Source organism: Penicillium odoratum (assembly GCF_028828045.1).
Source record: "Penicillium odoratum strain IBT 22623 chromosome Unknown utg000004l_segment0_segment0, whole genome shotgun sequence".
Lineage (NCBI taxonomy): Eukaryota > Fungi > Ascomycota > Eurotiomycetes > Eurotiales > Aspergillaceae > Penicillium > Penicillium odoratum.
In genome coordinates this window covers 1,842,959-1,855,870 of record NW_026643146.1, presented here as the reverse complement: position 1 = coordinate 1,855,870, position 12,912 = coordinate 1,842,959, and the positions used below count along the sequence as shown (strand labels likewise).

Genomic DNA, 12,912 nt, shown 5'->3' with positions numbered 1-12,912 from the left:
AGCAGGTATCATGAGCCAGCTTTGAAACCGCTTAATCACCACTGTGTCTTATTGAGGTTCAGACGGTGTATTTTCTTGCATATCCCGAGCCTAATTGCAGATTCATTCGCGAATCTTGGCCTCAGTCTCTGCTTTGACCTAGAAACTTGCATTAAAATTATGAGTATGGCGGTATGCAAATTCGGGTGCAATCTAAGTCTTACCCACCACGCCCCAGCCGAAAAGGCTGGAATTGCGCAACGTGGTTTTCGACGTGCCAGGATCTAGATTATTGCGAATTTCGATCAATAATTGATCCCGGAAGCAAAATTGAAATTTCAAGCTATATGGAAAGTCGCCAACGGGAAGTAATAATGCCATCTTAGTGGTTTGAGTAGCCTGCAGCAGGTGAATGACTTGCTCGTGCTGGGTTTGCTGGATTTGATATTTGAGCCAGGGAACTTCTTCCTCAACTCACCTAGTTAGGTGTCTCAATCGCGCTAGGCGACGATTTGCGAGGAGATTCAACTCGTTTGCTGGCTGATTAAAGAGCAAGATATTTTCTGGGGACCCGTGCGTTTGCGGTCAGCCAAGGAAGCCTTATTTTACATAGTGGGGGGCGCGGGGAGAGGAAGAGGTAGTGGGTCTCATACCTCAGGCTTCTATCCAGGGTCAGGCAGGTAATGTGACACAAAATACTAGGAATCAGATGATTCAAAAACTGATTTTTTAAGAAATTAGGGATAACTAAAAAGAAACATAGGCTCTATACCTGTACTCACATAATAAGGTTAGCTAGGGTCATATATCAAAATATTCAACACAATCTTTAATAGTTTTATAAGTAGTACTTAGGGTACAGGAGTATATATCAGACAATGTATAGTATAAGTTAGGTTCGAAATAATTATCACTTATAGTAGGTAATTATCTTAGTGATGAATATAATCATGTCTTATTCTGGGGTTTTCTATATATATTTCCAGGTATATCCAGCATTCAATAAAGACATACCATAACTATCCTACTCTAGAGAAAGGAATTGTAGGATCAACATTATTAAGCTCGGGCCGACCCGCGATTCGAGCTGAAGGTGGAGATAAGGACAGTGTACGGAGAAAATTAGTGGTACTCACCGATACTCAGATAACGGTCTGGATACGTGATACGAAATCATCTAAGGTGTAAGGGTAGGATAACAAATCATATTCAGTAGTGGATAGAGAACGGGAGAAAGGTCACTAATTGAAAATGTGGTTTATATCCAAAGTCCGGCTATCTTTACCGCTTCCATCTACTAGCTAGTATGCCCTATCCTGCCCTCGTTACCATTCTGCTCCAACAACAGGTGAAATTTATAATCTGAGAAGGTTCTGCTGGTCATGATCAGGGAATGTACTGCCTCTTTGCTACGACATGGCGACTTTGTCACACTACTCGATTGATTCGACCGCCCCAGTCTACCCCGGCCACTTGTACACTTCAGCACTCTTCCTCATCAACTTAGGTAACTCATTGTGTCTCATATTCGTGAGGTCCAGCTTATTAAAATTGAATCATCTCTAGCTCTCAGGACTCTCAGTTGAGAAATTACTGTCATGAATTTTGGTGAAGATCTATCGACAGTGTGTTCCTTTTATTTTTTTATTTTTCCAATTTTTCTCTAATTTTTATTGTTCAGAAATTGAGTTTAAATTTAATATTCAGGAGCAGAATTAAATTGAATGATAAGGAGTAGAGTCGGGTAAGCGATCGGCTCCCCCAATTATCGACGGGGGTTCAAATGCATTGTAACGCTACTAGTGAGGGTGGAGACCTGTCAAAGGCGAGTGAAACAAGCCCTCGGGATAAAAAAAGCTAAGTTGTACTTTTGATCTGCAGATTCTTGCGTGGATACCAACAATAGTCGGCTCGCGCGCTTTACTGAATGCCACTATCTGGGCTGTACCAGAGACTGTGGGCTCGAAAATTCAAATCAGTGGTTTCTTTTTATGCAGCACGGCCCAAGTTCATGAAAGGAGCTGCAGCCGTGAGGTTAAATCCCTCATTCTGATGAAATTTTCTCATGGTGCAAGATTGAATCCTTCGTCGTGTTCCGCGGACTATGGGTGCTGACAAGCAGAATAATGCATGGCTGGAGGCACAATGCCCTTCCCCGCCGCTGCATGGCCTATTGAGGTTACGAGCTCCTGGATTCCGTCAAATCCGTGGTGAATGATGTTATCCTGACCTAGAAATCTCACGAGATAGACATGCAGCTTCGGGTGGTGAGGGTTGGGGGCCACAGGGAGCCATGTCGGTATGTGTATCGATTCTGCTTGTCCCAGTCTGTGCTGCGCCTTATGAAGTGACGAGTAGGTGCAAAGTGACAGCGGCTATTCATCCAGGTCGCCCAGGTCTAGCATATTCTGACATAGAAATTGTGTCTTTCTTTTTCTTGTTCTTAACTCTGTTTTATCCTCCTGAACGATCATGCCTCCACAGGCTAGGCATGTGGCCTGCAACTCCTGTCGCCAACGGAAGATCCGCTGCGATGGAAACCAACCCTGTTGCAGCCAGTGTAACACCCGAAACAGTCCCTGCAGCTACGTTCGCCCCGAGGTGCAAGACCAGCAGGAAATTTTAGGCCTGCTGAAAGATCTAACTCAACGATTGAGTGGGTACTATAGACCCTGAGTTCGACTTCTGCAATTCCTGCCTAGGCCCCGCTAACGCGTCAACTAAATGCAGGTGTCTTTGAAAGCAACCTTGCCCCTCAGTATGAACCGATAACCCCGGGGTTTGAGCATGATGGTGCGACAGAGCCCGTTTTTTTTTCATCGGACGACATGTTACCTCGGGATCTGGGGACTGCCGGGCTGACTTTAGATGACAATATCTTCACGATGCCCGAGGCAATGAATCTTGACTATCAACAGATACTGGACGACTTGGAGGTGGCTTCGCCGCCGATTTCTGCGGGTATATTTCCGGCGCCAATCATGTCCTGGTATGATTCGAACAAGATTACCAAGCCCAAAACCGTCGAAATTGTTTCATCAGAATCAGCATTACAGAACATGTATGTTTCACCGCGCAGTGGAGATCCAATCTAGACCAAGCGCTATAGCAACTGATGACGCGACTGGGCACACAGATACCAGAGTTATTTTACCAAAGCGCACTCCGGCTGCTTCATGATTGACCCTGATGTCTTTCATGCAAGACTACGAGAAGTCCCGGAAACTCCAGAGGTCAATAGCTTGAAATATGCGGTCTTGGCTCAAGGAGCGTCTGTTTCAGCCACATACATGCAATACAAGGAAGACTTCTACAAGCTGGCTTGCAAATTCTTCGAGCAGATCAAGGCGTCGAATCGGCTTAGAAATATTGTGGCCCTGCAGGCTTGCGTTCTCATTTCGTTTTATGAGTTACAGCATGTTCGTTTTGGGAGCGCCAGGGCGAGCCTGAATCGCGCAGTGCTAATGACCAAGATATTTGGACTAAACCACATAGATCAACAACAAGATTCCAATCTAGCGCCTAATGCCACGGAAAGTGAATTGGAGGAGCAGAGACGGACGTTCTGGACTGTGTTCAATTTGAGTTGCTTTGCTAGCATCACAGCTGGCTGGAATGCACACGCACTGATCGACCATAACCAGGTAACCTCCATCAAATTCAACTTTCATCGCTTTTTGATGTAAATAAATGGCCCCATTTGCTGAAACTGATGATTTCGCCATATCAGATCACAACTTTCTTGCCGACTTCATTGCCTCTTGACCAAGTTGTGTCGTCATCCCAACTCACACTATCGGGAGTTCTTTATCAATCCTCTTCCCCAAAATCATTATCTACTACACACGGGCTTATCGTCAGTTTCGCTGTCCAAGGGTTTGCCTTTGATCATCTGGGCAACTCATCTGCAAGACTCAATTCCGCCCTTGGACAAGGAGATTTCTGGCTACAACACTACCAACTTTGCGAGGCATTAGCTCATGTGTTCGATACATTTGGGATGGATCGGCCCATTCTGATAGATGGCAGAGATTCGGATCGGTTATGCATGTTTTTAAACCTGCAGGCCACTAACATCACTCTGCACTTTGCTGCCAATTTACAGATTGCAAAATGCAAAACTTCATCCGTGCATGTGTTCATCGATCACGAGACCAAATGTTTGGACTCGGCTATCAGGATCACCGAGACCACCGTTGCAGTCTGTCGAATGGACCGCGGCAAAGTAAGTTCCTTCACTTTCCCCACGAATGAATCAATATCTCCGCCAACTTGCCTGACCATCTTTGTTGGAATGTAGATCAGCCCCTATATCCCGTGGGCGCTCTATGTTGCTGCCCAGGTATTTGTGCGAGACTTTCAACGCTCCGGTATCTCCCCAAATCCAACTGATCTAGACCCCTTGCAAGACAAAGTGCTACCTGCGAACCCGGGGCTGGGTACCTCCCAGCACAGATTTCTGGACTTTACTCAGCGACTTCTGGGGACGTTGTCAATCCTTACCGTGCATAACCCGATCGCCAGATTGTTCATGCAGCAGATTAATCTCGAGATCTTGGGAGGCAAGCCTTTCACAGATCTTCGACTCATTGGTCGAGTGGAGAACATGATACCTGCGCCAGACATCGTTCAGGGGTGAAAGGAATTTCGCTTTTGGTCAAGACCATTAATAATACCAATCTATGGAACCTGTCATCTTAGAGCATAACTTTAGATATACAAGGCAAAGAAATTACGACGATCTCTTTGAATCACTGGTTATATTTATATCGAATGAAATCCAACTTCTAGAACGAGCGACTCCTACTACTAGCTACCATTGCCCTCATAAGCCTCCTATGCTGACAACATACTCGAGATGAAGAAGAATGAGAGAGCCAAACATAAACCAACGATTGGAGTATAAATGAAAGAAATAGTACTTTCTCCCTTGGCTGCCTTTCTCTCATGCATAGCCAGCTTTACCTCATCGTCCCAAGGCATAGTTCCAGTGACAGAACGTTTGGGCAACTTCACAAATTCCAACTTGCGCGATGCCTTGATCAACTGAGCAGCTTGCTTGGCGAATGTAGTATCAGGAAGATAGGGGACCACACGTGACAAAAGTTTGTGGAAAGGAGTATCCCAAGCCTGGATGCGCGAAGCAAGATTAGAAAAGTCGATGATTTTGCGCATGCGCTCCTTAGTCAAACTTTGATACTCTGACAGCATCTGCTCAACTATCTTCGCATCCGGATGACCACCAGGGTGGATCTCGATGGCCCGCTTGAGCTGGTTGGACAGAAGCACAATGCTCTCCATAGCTGAGTTACCACCCAACCCGACATTGGGGGTCATCTTGTGGACAGCATCGCCAGCGAGAACGACACGCCCGAAATACATATGGTCAAAGAGACCTTCTTCGACATTGACCAGCTCTCCCCGGAGGCGTGTCTTCCAAAGCTCGCCAAAGACCTGTGTGCTGGAGATGGGGCAGTCGGCACATTCAAGCGCCCGTCTTTCGGCATCAGCATCGCTCCAGCGGGGACTGCTCGGCCAATGAAGGCGCTGAGGATTCTTGAAAAACACGAACCAAAAGGTGTATACCTTCTGGCCAATGACGAGAAAGGAGCGAGCGGGATAATGCGTGCAGGTCATGTCGCAATTGCTCATGCCGGGCAGAGTTGGGCTAAGACCCACGAGGGCAGTCCAGTCGCAGAAGAGGGCTGAGGGGATGAAGGTCAGCAAGGTGAATCTGGTTTTGGACGAGCAGGACCACTCACATTTCTTTTCAGCCGTCGTGATGAAGCCTGGAATTGTTGCATTGGCATTGCGCCACATCAGACTGCGTACAGCACTGTGGACGCCATCACAGCCAATAACGAGATCACCTTCTTCAACACTGCCGTCTTCTAGGACAACCTTGACCCCATCCACACGATCGATGATGTCTACCACACCCGCCTTGGTGCGCACCTTGGATTTGTCGGGCAGCCTTTCGTAGAGGATCTCGAGAAATCGCCGACGTTCCAGCACCGGAATGGGGTATCCATGACTGATAATAGAATTAGTAAAGTGATTGGGTATGCATGGGATTGAGTTCTTACTAGTTCCGGCAGTGAGCAAAGAAGTCACTGTTCGCCATGATCTTACCATCAGGCAGAATATTGATAGATTTTCCCAACGGGTAACATTCATTTTCAACGGACTGCAAGCATCCAATTTGGTCTAGAACACGAGACCCCTGTGGATAAATACCAATACTCGCCCCTTTTTGTGGAGCAATCACACCTTTCTCCAGGACCACATAGTCGATATTGGCCCGGAGGAGGGTGTGAGCTGCTGTCAGGCCTCCCACGCCGCCACCTACCACGATGACACGGAATGGTCTTTTTGGAGAAGTCATGGCTAGAACATGAATCTGAGATGAGTAGTGGAAGTTGCTCTAAGGCTCAAATAAACTTGAAGACAGAAATTCTTCACTATTTGTTTACATCCCACAACCACTGCACGGAATCGAGGCCGTGAGACTAACGAAGGTTGCGCCATGAATCCCCGGGCCTTCGAAGCTTCGGGTCGTATGTTCCCGGCGTCCGGGCCGGACTCTTTACTTCTCACATTTTTGATGGATTATGTCCCGGAGACACTTCACAATGGGGTTTGTGGAGAAGATTTAAACGACCATAAGAACTTCGAGAACTTTTTAAGACGAAATTATTGGTTCTATTCCACAAACGCAATCTCTCCACTGATTTCTTCTGACCATGTCTGTTCCTACGATCAATTTTGCAACCCTGCAACCTGCCATTGTATGGAAGGTGAATGCCGGGGCCGCACATCTTGTTGGACCTCGTCAGAGTGGCTCGACTTTAATCCATTTTGTATGAATTGATTGATCTTTGCTGCGGAATTTCTACATTGGACTAACGTAGACTTGAATAGGAAACCCCCTCTGGGACTATCGAGACTGTGCCTGGTTTTGAACCCCATTTTTCCGCCAAAGTCGTCTTTGGTGCCGACTGGCTTGAATTCGACCCTGACAAGAAACATGCGCGCATTAACATGAAGGCTGTTGCCACGTCAGTCTACTACTTGGTCAGTCTAAATCCTTCCGGAGTTCCCACTGATCTGTATATAGAACCGAGGACGGCAAAGACATCAGTTTCGGATACGAAGGCATCATCGAATTGAATGAGGCAGTGATGAAGATTTTCAACATGGAGCCTGATTCTGTCAGTGTTCCATTCGGGTTCAGCAGTAAGTCTCCACCATAACAGCTCCTGCGATGTGGTGATTACTCATGCGAGCGAACAGCGGGATCCCATCAATTCCATAGTGGTGATCCAGCCCTTGAGGAGCTGCAGAACATGACCCTGGTGGGCAATGGACGTATGCTGGTAGATGAGGAAACGCGCGTTATTACGGTGGAATCTCGAATCTCACGCGTGGTCCCTGCCACTGGATTTGATTAGTGATTGGTTCACATTAGCAGCGGATTGTGATTCGGGCTACGGCCGGTGCGGCGAAATTCGCCGCAGCAGACAATGTCCCCGCCGGCCCGTTCCCCGGGAGAATGTAAGAAACTATGAAACTACTCCGGTATCTTGTCTTGGGCCTAGGCCATCGGAACTCATAAATAGAAAAATATTCTCCCCGTGTTTTTTGATCGGTGTCGCTTATTCCTCGTTATTCATACTCGTACCTGCATCTTAGACTACCAATACAATGACCATCAACAAAATCTTGTTTATTCTTGGCGCAGGGCCTAATGTTGCCACTGCAACTGCGAAGCACTTTGCAGAACAAGGATACCAAGTCGCTCTCGTCAGCCGCGGAACCTCGACCTCTTTCGATCCTTCCTACTTCTACATCCAGGGCGATTTGTCTAACCCGGAGAAAATCCCCGAGTGGTTTGCTCAAGTCAAGAAGAAGTATGGAGGGTCTCCAAACGTGGTGATCCACAACGGTAAATACGCGGAATCCGTCAAATTAGTTCCAACCGGTCAAGAGCTAACCAATCTATCTTACAGCGTACCATGTGTTCCCGGCGCAGCCGCAGAATCCTTTAACGCTTAGTCTTGGTCAGCTCAACTACGATCTGGCCGTGAACTTCACGTCAGCCTACCTCGCCGCACAAGAGGCTGTGAAGGGCTTTGAGACCCTTCCAGCCGATTTACCAAAGTCGTTCATTTACACTGCCAACGGCCTTAACATGATGCCTATGCCTCGGCTCGTTAGCCTTGGTCTTGGTAAGACTGCTTTTGGCCACGTCATCGAGAATGCTACCCTCTCTTTTCAGGGCAAAGGATACACGTAAGCATCCATGTTCGGGATTTCAACTCGGAGCCAAGCTAATTGTTTACCAAGCTTCTACTATGGCGACGAACGCCTTGCCAATGGCGACTTTGCTAGTGGCGCTATTAGCGGCGTGGCGCATGCAGAGCGCTACTGGGAGCTTAGCCAGGATCGTAAACAGAGACCGTGGATGGATACCTTTGTTGCTGGTCAGGGATACAAGGAATTTCCTAAGGTTAAATCCTGACAAGCATTTGAGTAAACAGAGAGGGAGAATTGATAACATAGTCACGTTAGTATCTCAAATCGCATACATTCATTCGTAACATTGAAAACTCTTCAACCCATCCTAGCACTGATAACTAACCTGTAAGAAATTGAATGAAGTAACCAAAGCCAATTCATACCAAACGTTTGAAGTGGAAAATGAGTGGAAGTCTCTCGCAATCATTGGAGACAGCCTTCGTATCATATATAGAAAACAAAAAGTTCCGAGTAAAAGGCGTCAAGTGCGGCTTCTCCTGAAAACTCCTAACAAACACATATGTCTTGCATTGTCTATCCATCCTAGTATAAGCAAGTCCTAAAGGTTTAGATGCTGGTGTCACACCATGATGGCAATAGTAGAGAGAATCATGATAAAGGCGAGACTGAACCCGAAAATTCCCAATGTAGACGAAAGTCGAGTCGAAACTGCGGGTTGAGAGACCGAACTATTCATTTGATTGGCAAAATACTCGTCGATGAAACCATTGAAGTCTTCGGGGCGGTACGGGGAGAAGATCTCCGCTACAGGGTTCGACTTTCGCCGAGAGTTGATCCCCAAGTCCTTGCATAGCGTATCGACATACTTGAAGCTATTAGCATACTGTCAATGAATCACAGACTGGAAGACTAACATACCGGCAAAAAGTCGTAAAGGGAGTAAGGAAACTTCTGTCCCTGGCTCAGGTACCGCTTCCTAGTCCAAGCGTTCCACTCGGCAATCTCTCGAACCATGGTGTCGCTATCTGGGAGAGTAACCCGACCAAGAAGATACAAAATAGCCCAGAAAGATTGCATTTCGGCCACTAGCGGGGTCTGCACAGTATGAATCTGGCCTAGGATTACGAGCGAGCGATCCCCCTTCTCAGCCAACTCAAGAGGGACAGTGCGTCGGTAGAGACGCCATTTCTTCTGAGGTCGCTGGAGGTTACCTGGGTTCCGTACCGCGGGCGCGTGTGCAAGGAACGGCAGCTTGAGATTGACCGCTGCATCGGCATCTTCATCAGCCTGCGCCCAGCGGTCGGGGCCTTGATCGAGTTTCTGATTCTTCGGCACGGGGTGGACAGGAAGCCCGATTTCTTGTTTTGTCTCTGCGTCGAATAATGCAAAGTGATCGCCCCAGCCAGTACACATCACGATGTAATCTGTGGGCACTCTCTCATTTGACTGCAGGACTAGAGCATTGCCATCGATGTTTTTCAGGCTCTCTCGCACCACGCGTACTTTACCCTTGTGGATGGTTGACCAAAAGTCTGGAAGAGTAACAACCCCTAATCCGGAGTTTGCCCAGAATATACTGGTAAGAGATTAGCACCTTGTGTACTTGATTTGAAGGGGGAAAATTGCTTGCTTACCTCTTGTTTTCAATCTCAGGGCGCAGACCAGCGACATGACCTCCTTTGTGATATCCAGCATGGAGGTCACTCAGCATCGCAACAGTGTCCCAGAACCGCTCAGTCAGCCAGCGTCCGATGGGATACTTCTGAAATATCCAGTAAAGGTATCCTTCCGTGTTGAGAATGGAGGGACTCAACCCGGTCATTAGTCTTGTCGATGCCACACCAATACTGGTCCATATTCCAAGTAGTGTAGAGGGCAGGATGGCCAAGGGCCCTGCTCCATCTCCTCGAATGACCCAAGTGACTTCTTTCCCCATGGTGAGCAGGAGATACACCGCATCGTAAGCAGACTTGGCAGCACCAACCACGATGACCTTTTTGATTTCAGGGCCCTGCAACTCAGAGAACGACTTGCCGAGGTCCATCGAATGGATCACTGGCACTTTTGAGGTATCCTGCTCAATCCCAGGAATATCAGGCATATTCGGAATCGAAGTGACTCCGGGCGCGACCAACAGCTTGGCGGTTTCGATAATCTTCGAAGAGTCGCGGAGTGTCAACCGCCATCCGCCCGATGAGGAGGTCCGATCAACTTGAGTAACGAACGTGTTGAAACGGATGTGTGGGAGAAGGTTATGGTCTTCGGCATATTGCTGGAGATAATCATGGATCATACGCCCGGTCACTTGTCTCTCGCCGGTAACGCCTACACTGGGCATTGGCGTATCGGTGTAATTGAATAATCCAAGGTTCACCTGGGCGACGAGGTTGGGATACAACCTGTCTTCACTCCATACACCACCAACCGTCGAGTCGGAGTCAATTACCAGTAAATTGACATTCGGGCACAAGCGCAGGTATGTGCGTGCTGCAACGAGGCCATACCATCCTGTTTTCATCGAATATATCAGAAATCATATTTCATTTGATTCGGTAGAGGGTATTACCTGCGCCGATGATGGCCACATCGACTTTTTCAATAGATTTGGACCCCATTTAGACGGGTTTGGAGGCACTTTGAGAGGCACCAAAAAGCGCCAAAGAAAGCAGTTATGATCTTTGGAGCGACCGTCGTAATAGCAGCAGTTGATACATCATGAGAAAAAAAGAGGGCTGAAGCAGGCTCATTTGATTGTAATAGAGCCCTAAGGGACTTGTGGATTTGGTGGTGATCCTACTCCGGTATTCTCTTCCCTGACGGCGGCAATGCCGTGGGCGGCGGGCTATTCGGCGTCAGCCCGAAGTGTGTGGCGCATCACTCCGCAGTCCCGGACCGAGTATTAGCTGTTAGATGATTCTAGAACATTTGGTTTCATGCAGTACTGAATGAACTGTGCATCCTAAATGGTACAGCCAGTTGAAAAATCATCCTCGGAGGGGTTTTGATTGATGCATTCTCTGTTGACTGATAGGTCACGCAACTTGATATGCCCAGTACAAACGGGAAATTAGTAAGACATTGGTTTTGACTGTATTTATCTTCTCTTCATTATGACAAACCACCTGGCATATTTCAAACAACATCTCGCACGTAATTAATAGTTTTGAAGTATTCAATATTCAACGTATCACAATATATTGTTGTTCAGATAAAGGAGACACTAGCTGTGTCGCTGGATCCGTCTTAGCCAAGATTCATGGCACTAGCATCCCCGCTCGATTTAAATTCTTGAAAGTTTTCACATGATGAAGAAAAACATTGAAAGAGATATGAGACAGGCTGGGGACATTCTGTGTCTTACAAGAAGTCATTGATGTCATTCGAGGTATAACTAATTCCCATGAAAGTCGGTCTACCGGCTATATGAAATAGTGTAGGTTTGATATAGGTTTCAATCCTTCTTTGTCCTCACTTGTGTCCATTCTAAGAGCTGTGCCTGCGGTGATTGTTTATGTAGCGAACACGACGTGGACAGTCTGAGCGCCTCATTTGATATTCCTAGTGCGCAAGCGGTCGCTCTTCGCGGAATCCTCCGCGCGTTCCATCACAATTTCCCGCCAAAGCAGTACAAGTGATACAGTTGCTCCTGCTCCGACAACTACTTGGCCAATGATAAGAAGCAAGGGCAGGAAAAATTTGACTGGCGATCGACTTTGCGATGTGCGACATGCAACCACATATGCCCATGACAAGCTAGACAGAGCGATTATAATTAAATCATACTGCAGAAACAGCCAAGGACCCTTTGCTAGCAATGCAACAGCATCTGGTGGTCCGTGGAACAAATTTGGGATATATATTCGGCTCCAGGTCAATTCTAGAGCGGAGGAGCGAAAAAGCGCGATCGAGGTATAAAGATGGCCAACCGTTGACGAGAGAGCGGCAAGGCCGTATACCCAGTACACGCCGCGACGGCGCTTGGGGTGTGTATCGGAGTTTCGAGATCTTGTCTGGCTTAAGATTTGCACGAAGACGAATTGGAAGATTGAGACCCAGACCGGATCTGGCTGCCAAGCGGCCAAGATTTTTTGATGGAGAATAGGATCCCGAGGGCCCCAAGTAGGGAGCATTCCGATCACTGCTGGAGCAACTGCACCCAAGAGGAAGCTCAATGACAAGGCGTTGGCCGAAGTGGAATTCGGAGCCTCCACTTTATGAGCTCCAACGCCGGAAATCCACTTGAGGTGATGGTAATAGAATAGAGGCAAGGATATTGCGGCCCCGACAGCCTGCCATAATAGGCCCCAGAGGATGGGACGTGAGATGGCAGAAGGCTTTGCAGATGGTCGGTAACTTTCGATATATAACCAGACAAATGCCGACTGCAATGTTGAATAGGCGTCTATGAGGAAAAGTTGGTACCCGGGGTGGGAACCATTTGTCCCGTAGTAGAAGAAAGCAACTAGCAGGCCGATGGGGAAATCTAGAGGGAAAATTCCGGTATAGCTGGCATGAAAGGGGGTCCCGTCTTCGAAATGCCCGCGCCAGACTGTCAGGATTAATTCCAGGACAGTGCCGTTCCATAGACTGACCCCCCAAAGCAGCAGCGTTGCCACGATTGATAGGGAGATGAAGTAACTCTCAGCCGTCAACATTGGTACGGTAACGAGATCG

General features: G+C 47.6%; 6 protein-coding genes across 6 annotated transcripts; 3 read left to right on the top strand and 3 right to left on the bottom strand.

Moving 5' to 3' along the window:
* Nucleotides 1-2,807: 2,807 nt before the first annotated feature.
* Nucleotides 2,808-4,618, top strand: N7520_004965 (fungal specific transcription factor domain-containing protein; the record flags this gene model as incomplete). The annotated part of the gene is made up of 4 exons (XM_057138899.1): nt 2,808-3,040; nt 3,116-3,623; nt 3,710-4,204; nt 4,280-4,618. The coding sequence occupies 4 exons, from the start codon at nt 2,808-2,810 to the stop codon at nt 4,616-4,618; spliced, it is 1,575 nt and encodes a 524-aa protein (XP_056997106.1).
* Nucleotides 4,619-4,815: 197 nt separating this feature from the next.
* On the bottom strand, nt 4,816-6,364 carry N7520_004964 (FAD-dependent oxidoreductase; the record flags this gene model as incomplete). The annotated part of the gene is made up of 2 exons (XM_057138898.1): nt 4,816-6,013; nt 6,066-6,364. 2 exons carry the CDS (start codon nt 6,362-6,364, stop codon nt 4,816-4,818), a joined length of 1,497 nt encoding a protein of 498 aa, XP_056997105.1.
* A 358-nt stretch (nt 6,365-6,722) lies between these two features.
* On the top strand, nt 6,723-7,430 carry N7520_004963 (DUF3237 domain-containing protein; the record flags this gene model as incomplete). Its single annotated transcript, XM_057138897.1, has 4 exons — nt 6,723-6,839; nt 6,901-7,037; nt 7,097-7,215; nt 7,273-7,430. The coding sequence occupies 4 exons, from the start codon at nt 6,723-6,725 to the stop codon at nt 7,428-7,430; spliced, it is 531 nt and encodes a 176-aa protein (XP_056997104.1).
* A 253-nt stretch (nt 7,431-7,683) lies between these two features.
* Nucleotides 7,684-8,500, top strand: N7520_004962 (short chain type dehydrogenase; the record flags this gene model as incomplete). Its single annotated transcript, XM_057138896.1, has 3 exons — nt 7,684-7,924; nt 7,989-8,271; nt 8,326-8,500. 3 exons carry the CDS (start codon nt 7,684-7,686, stop codon nt 8,498-8,500), a joined length of 699 nt encoding a protein of 232 aa, XP_056997103.1.
* A 357-nt stretch (nt 8,501-8,857) lies between these two features.
* On the bottom strand, nt 8,858-10,853 carry N7520_004961 (dimethylaniline monooxygenase; the record flags this gene model as incomplete). Its single annotated transcript, XM_057138895.1, has 4 exons — nt 8,858-9,103; nt 9,157-9,814; nt 9,873-10,746; nt 10,805-10,853. The coding sequence occupies 4 exons, from the start codon at nt 10,851-10,853 to the stop codon at nt 8,858-8,860; spliced, it is 1,827 nt and encodes a 608-aa protein (XP_056997102.1).
* Nucleotides 10,854-11,783: 930 nt separating this feature from the next.
* N7520_004960 (uncharacterized protein) lies at nt 11,784-12,893 on the bottom strand (the record flags this gene model as incomplete). Its single annotated transcript, XM_057138894.1, has 1 exon — nt 11,784-12,893. One exon carries the CDS (start codon nt 12,891-12,893, stop codon nt 11,784-11,786), a length of 1,110 nt encoding a protein of 369 aa, XP_056997101.1.
* Nucleotides 12,894-12,912: the final 19 nt, after the last annotated feature.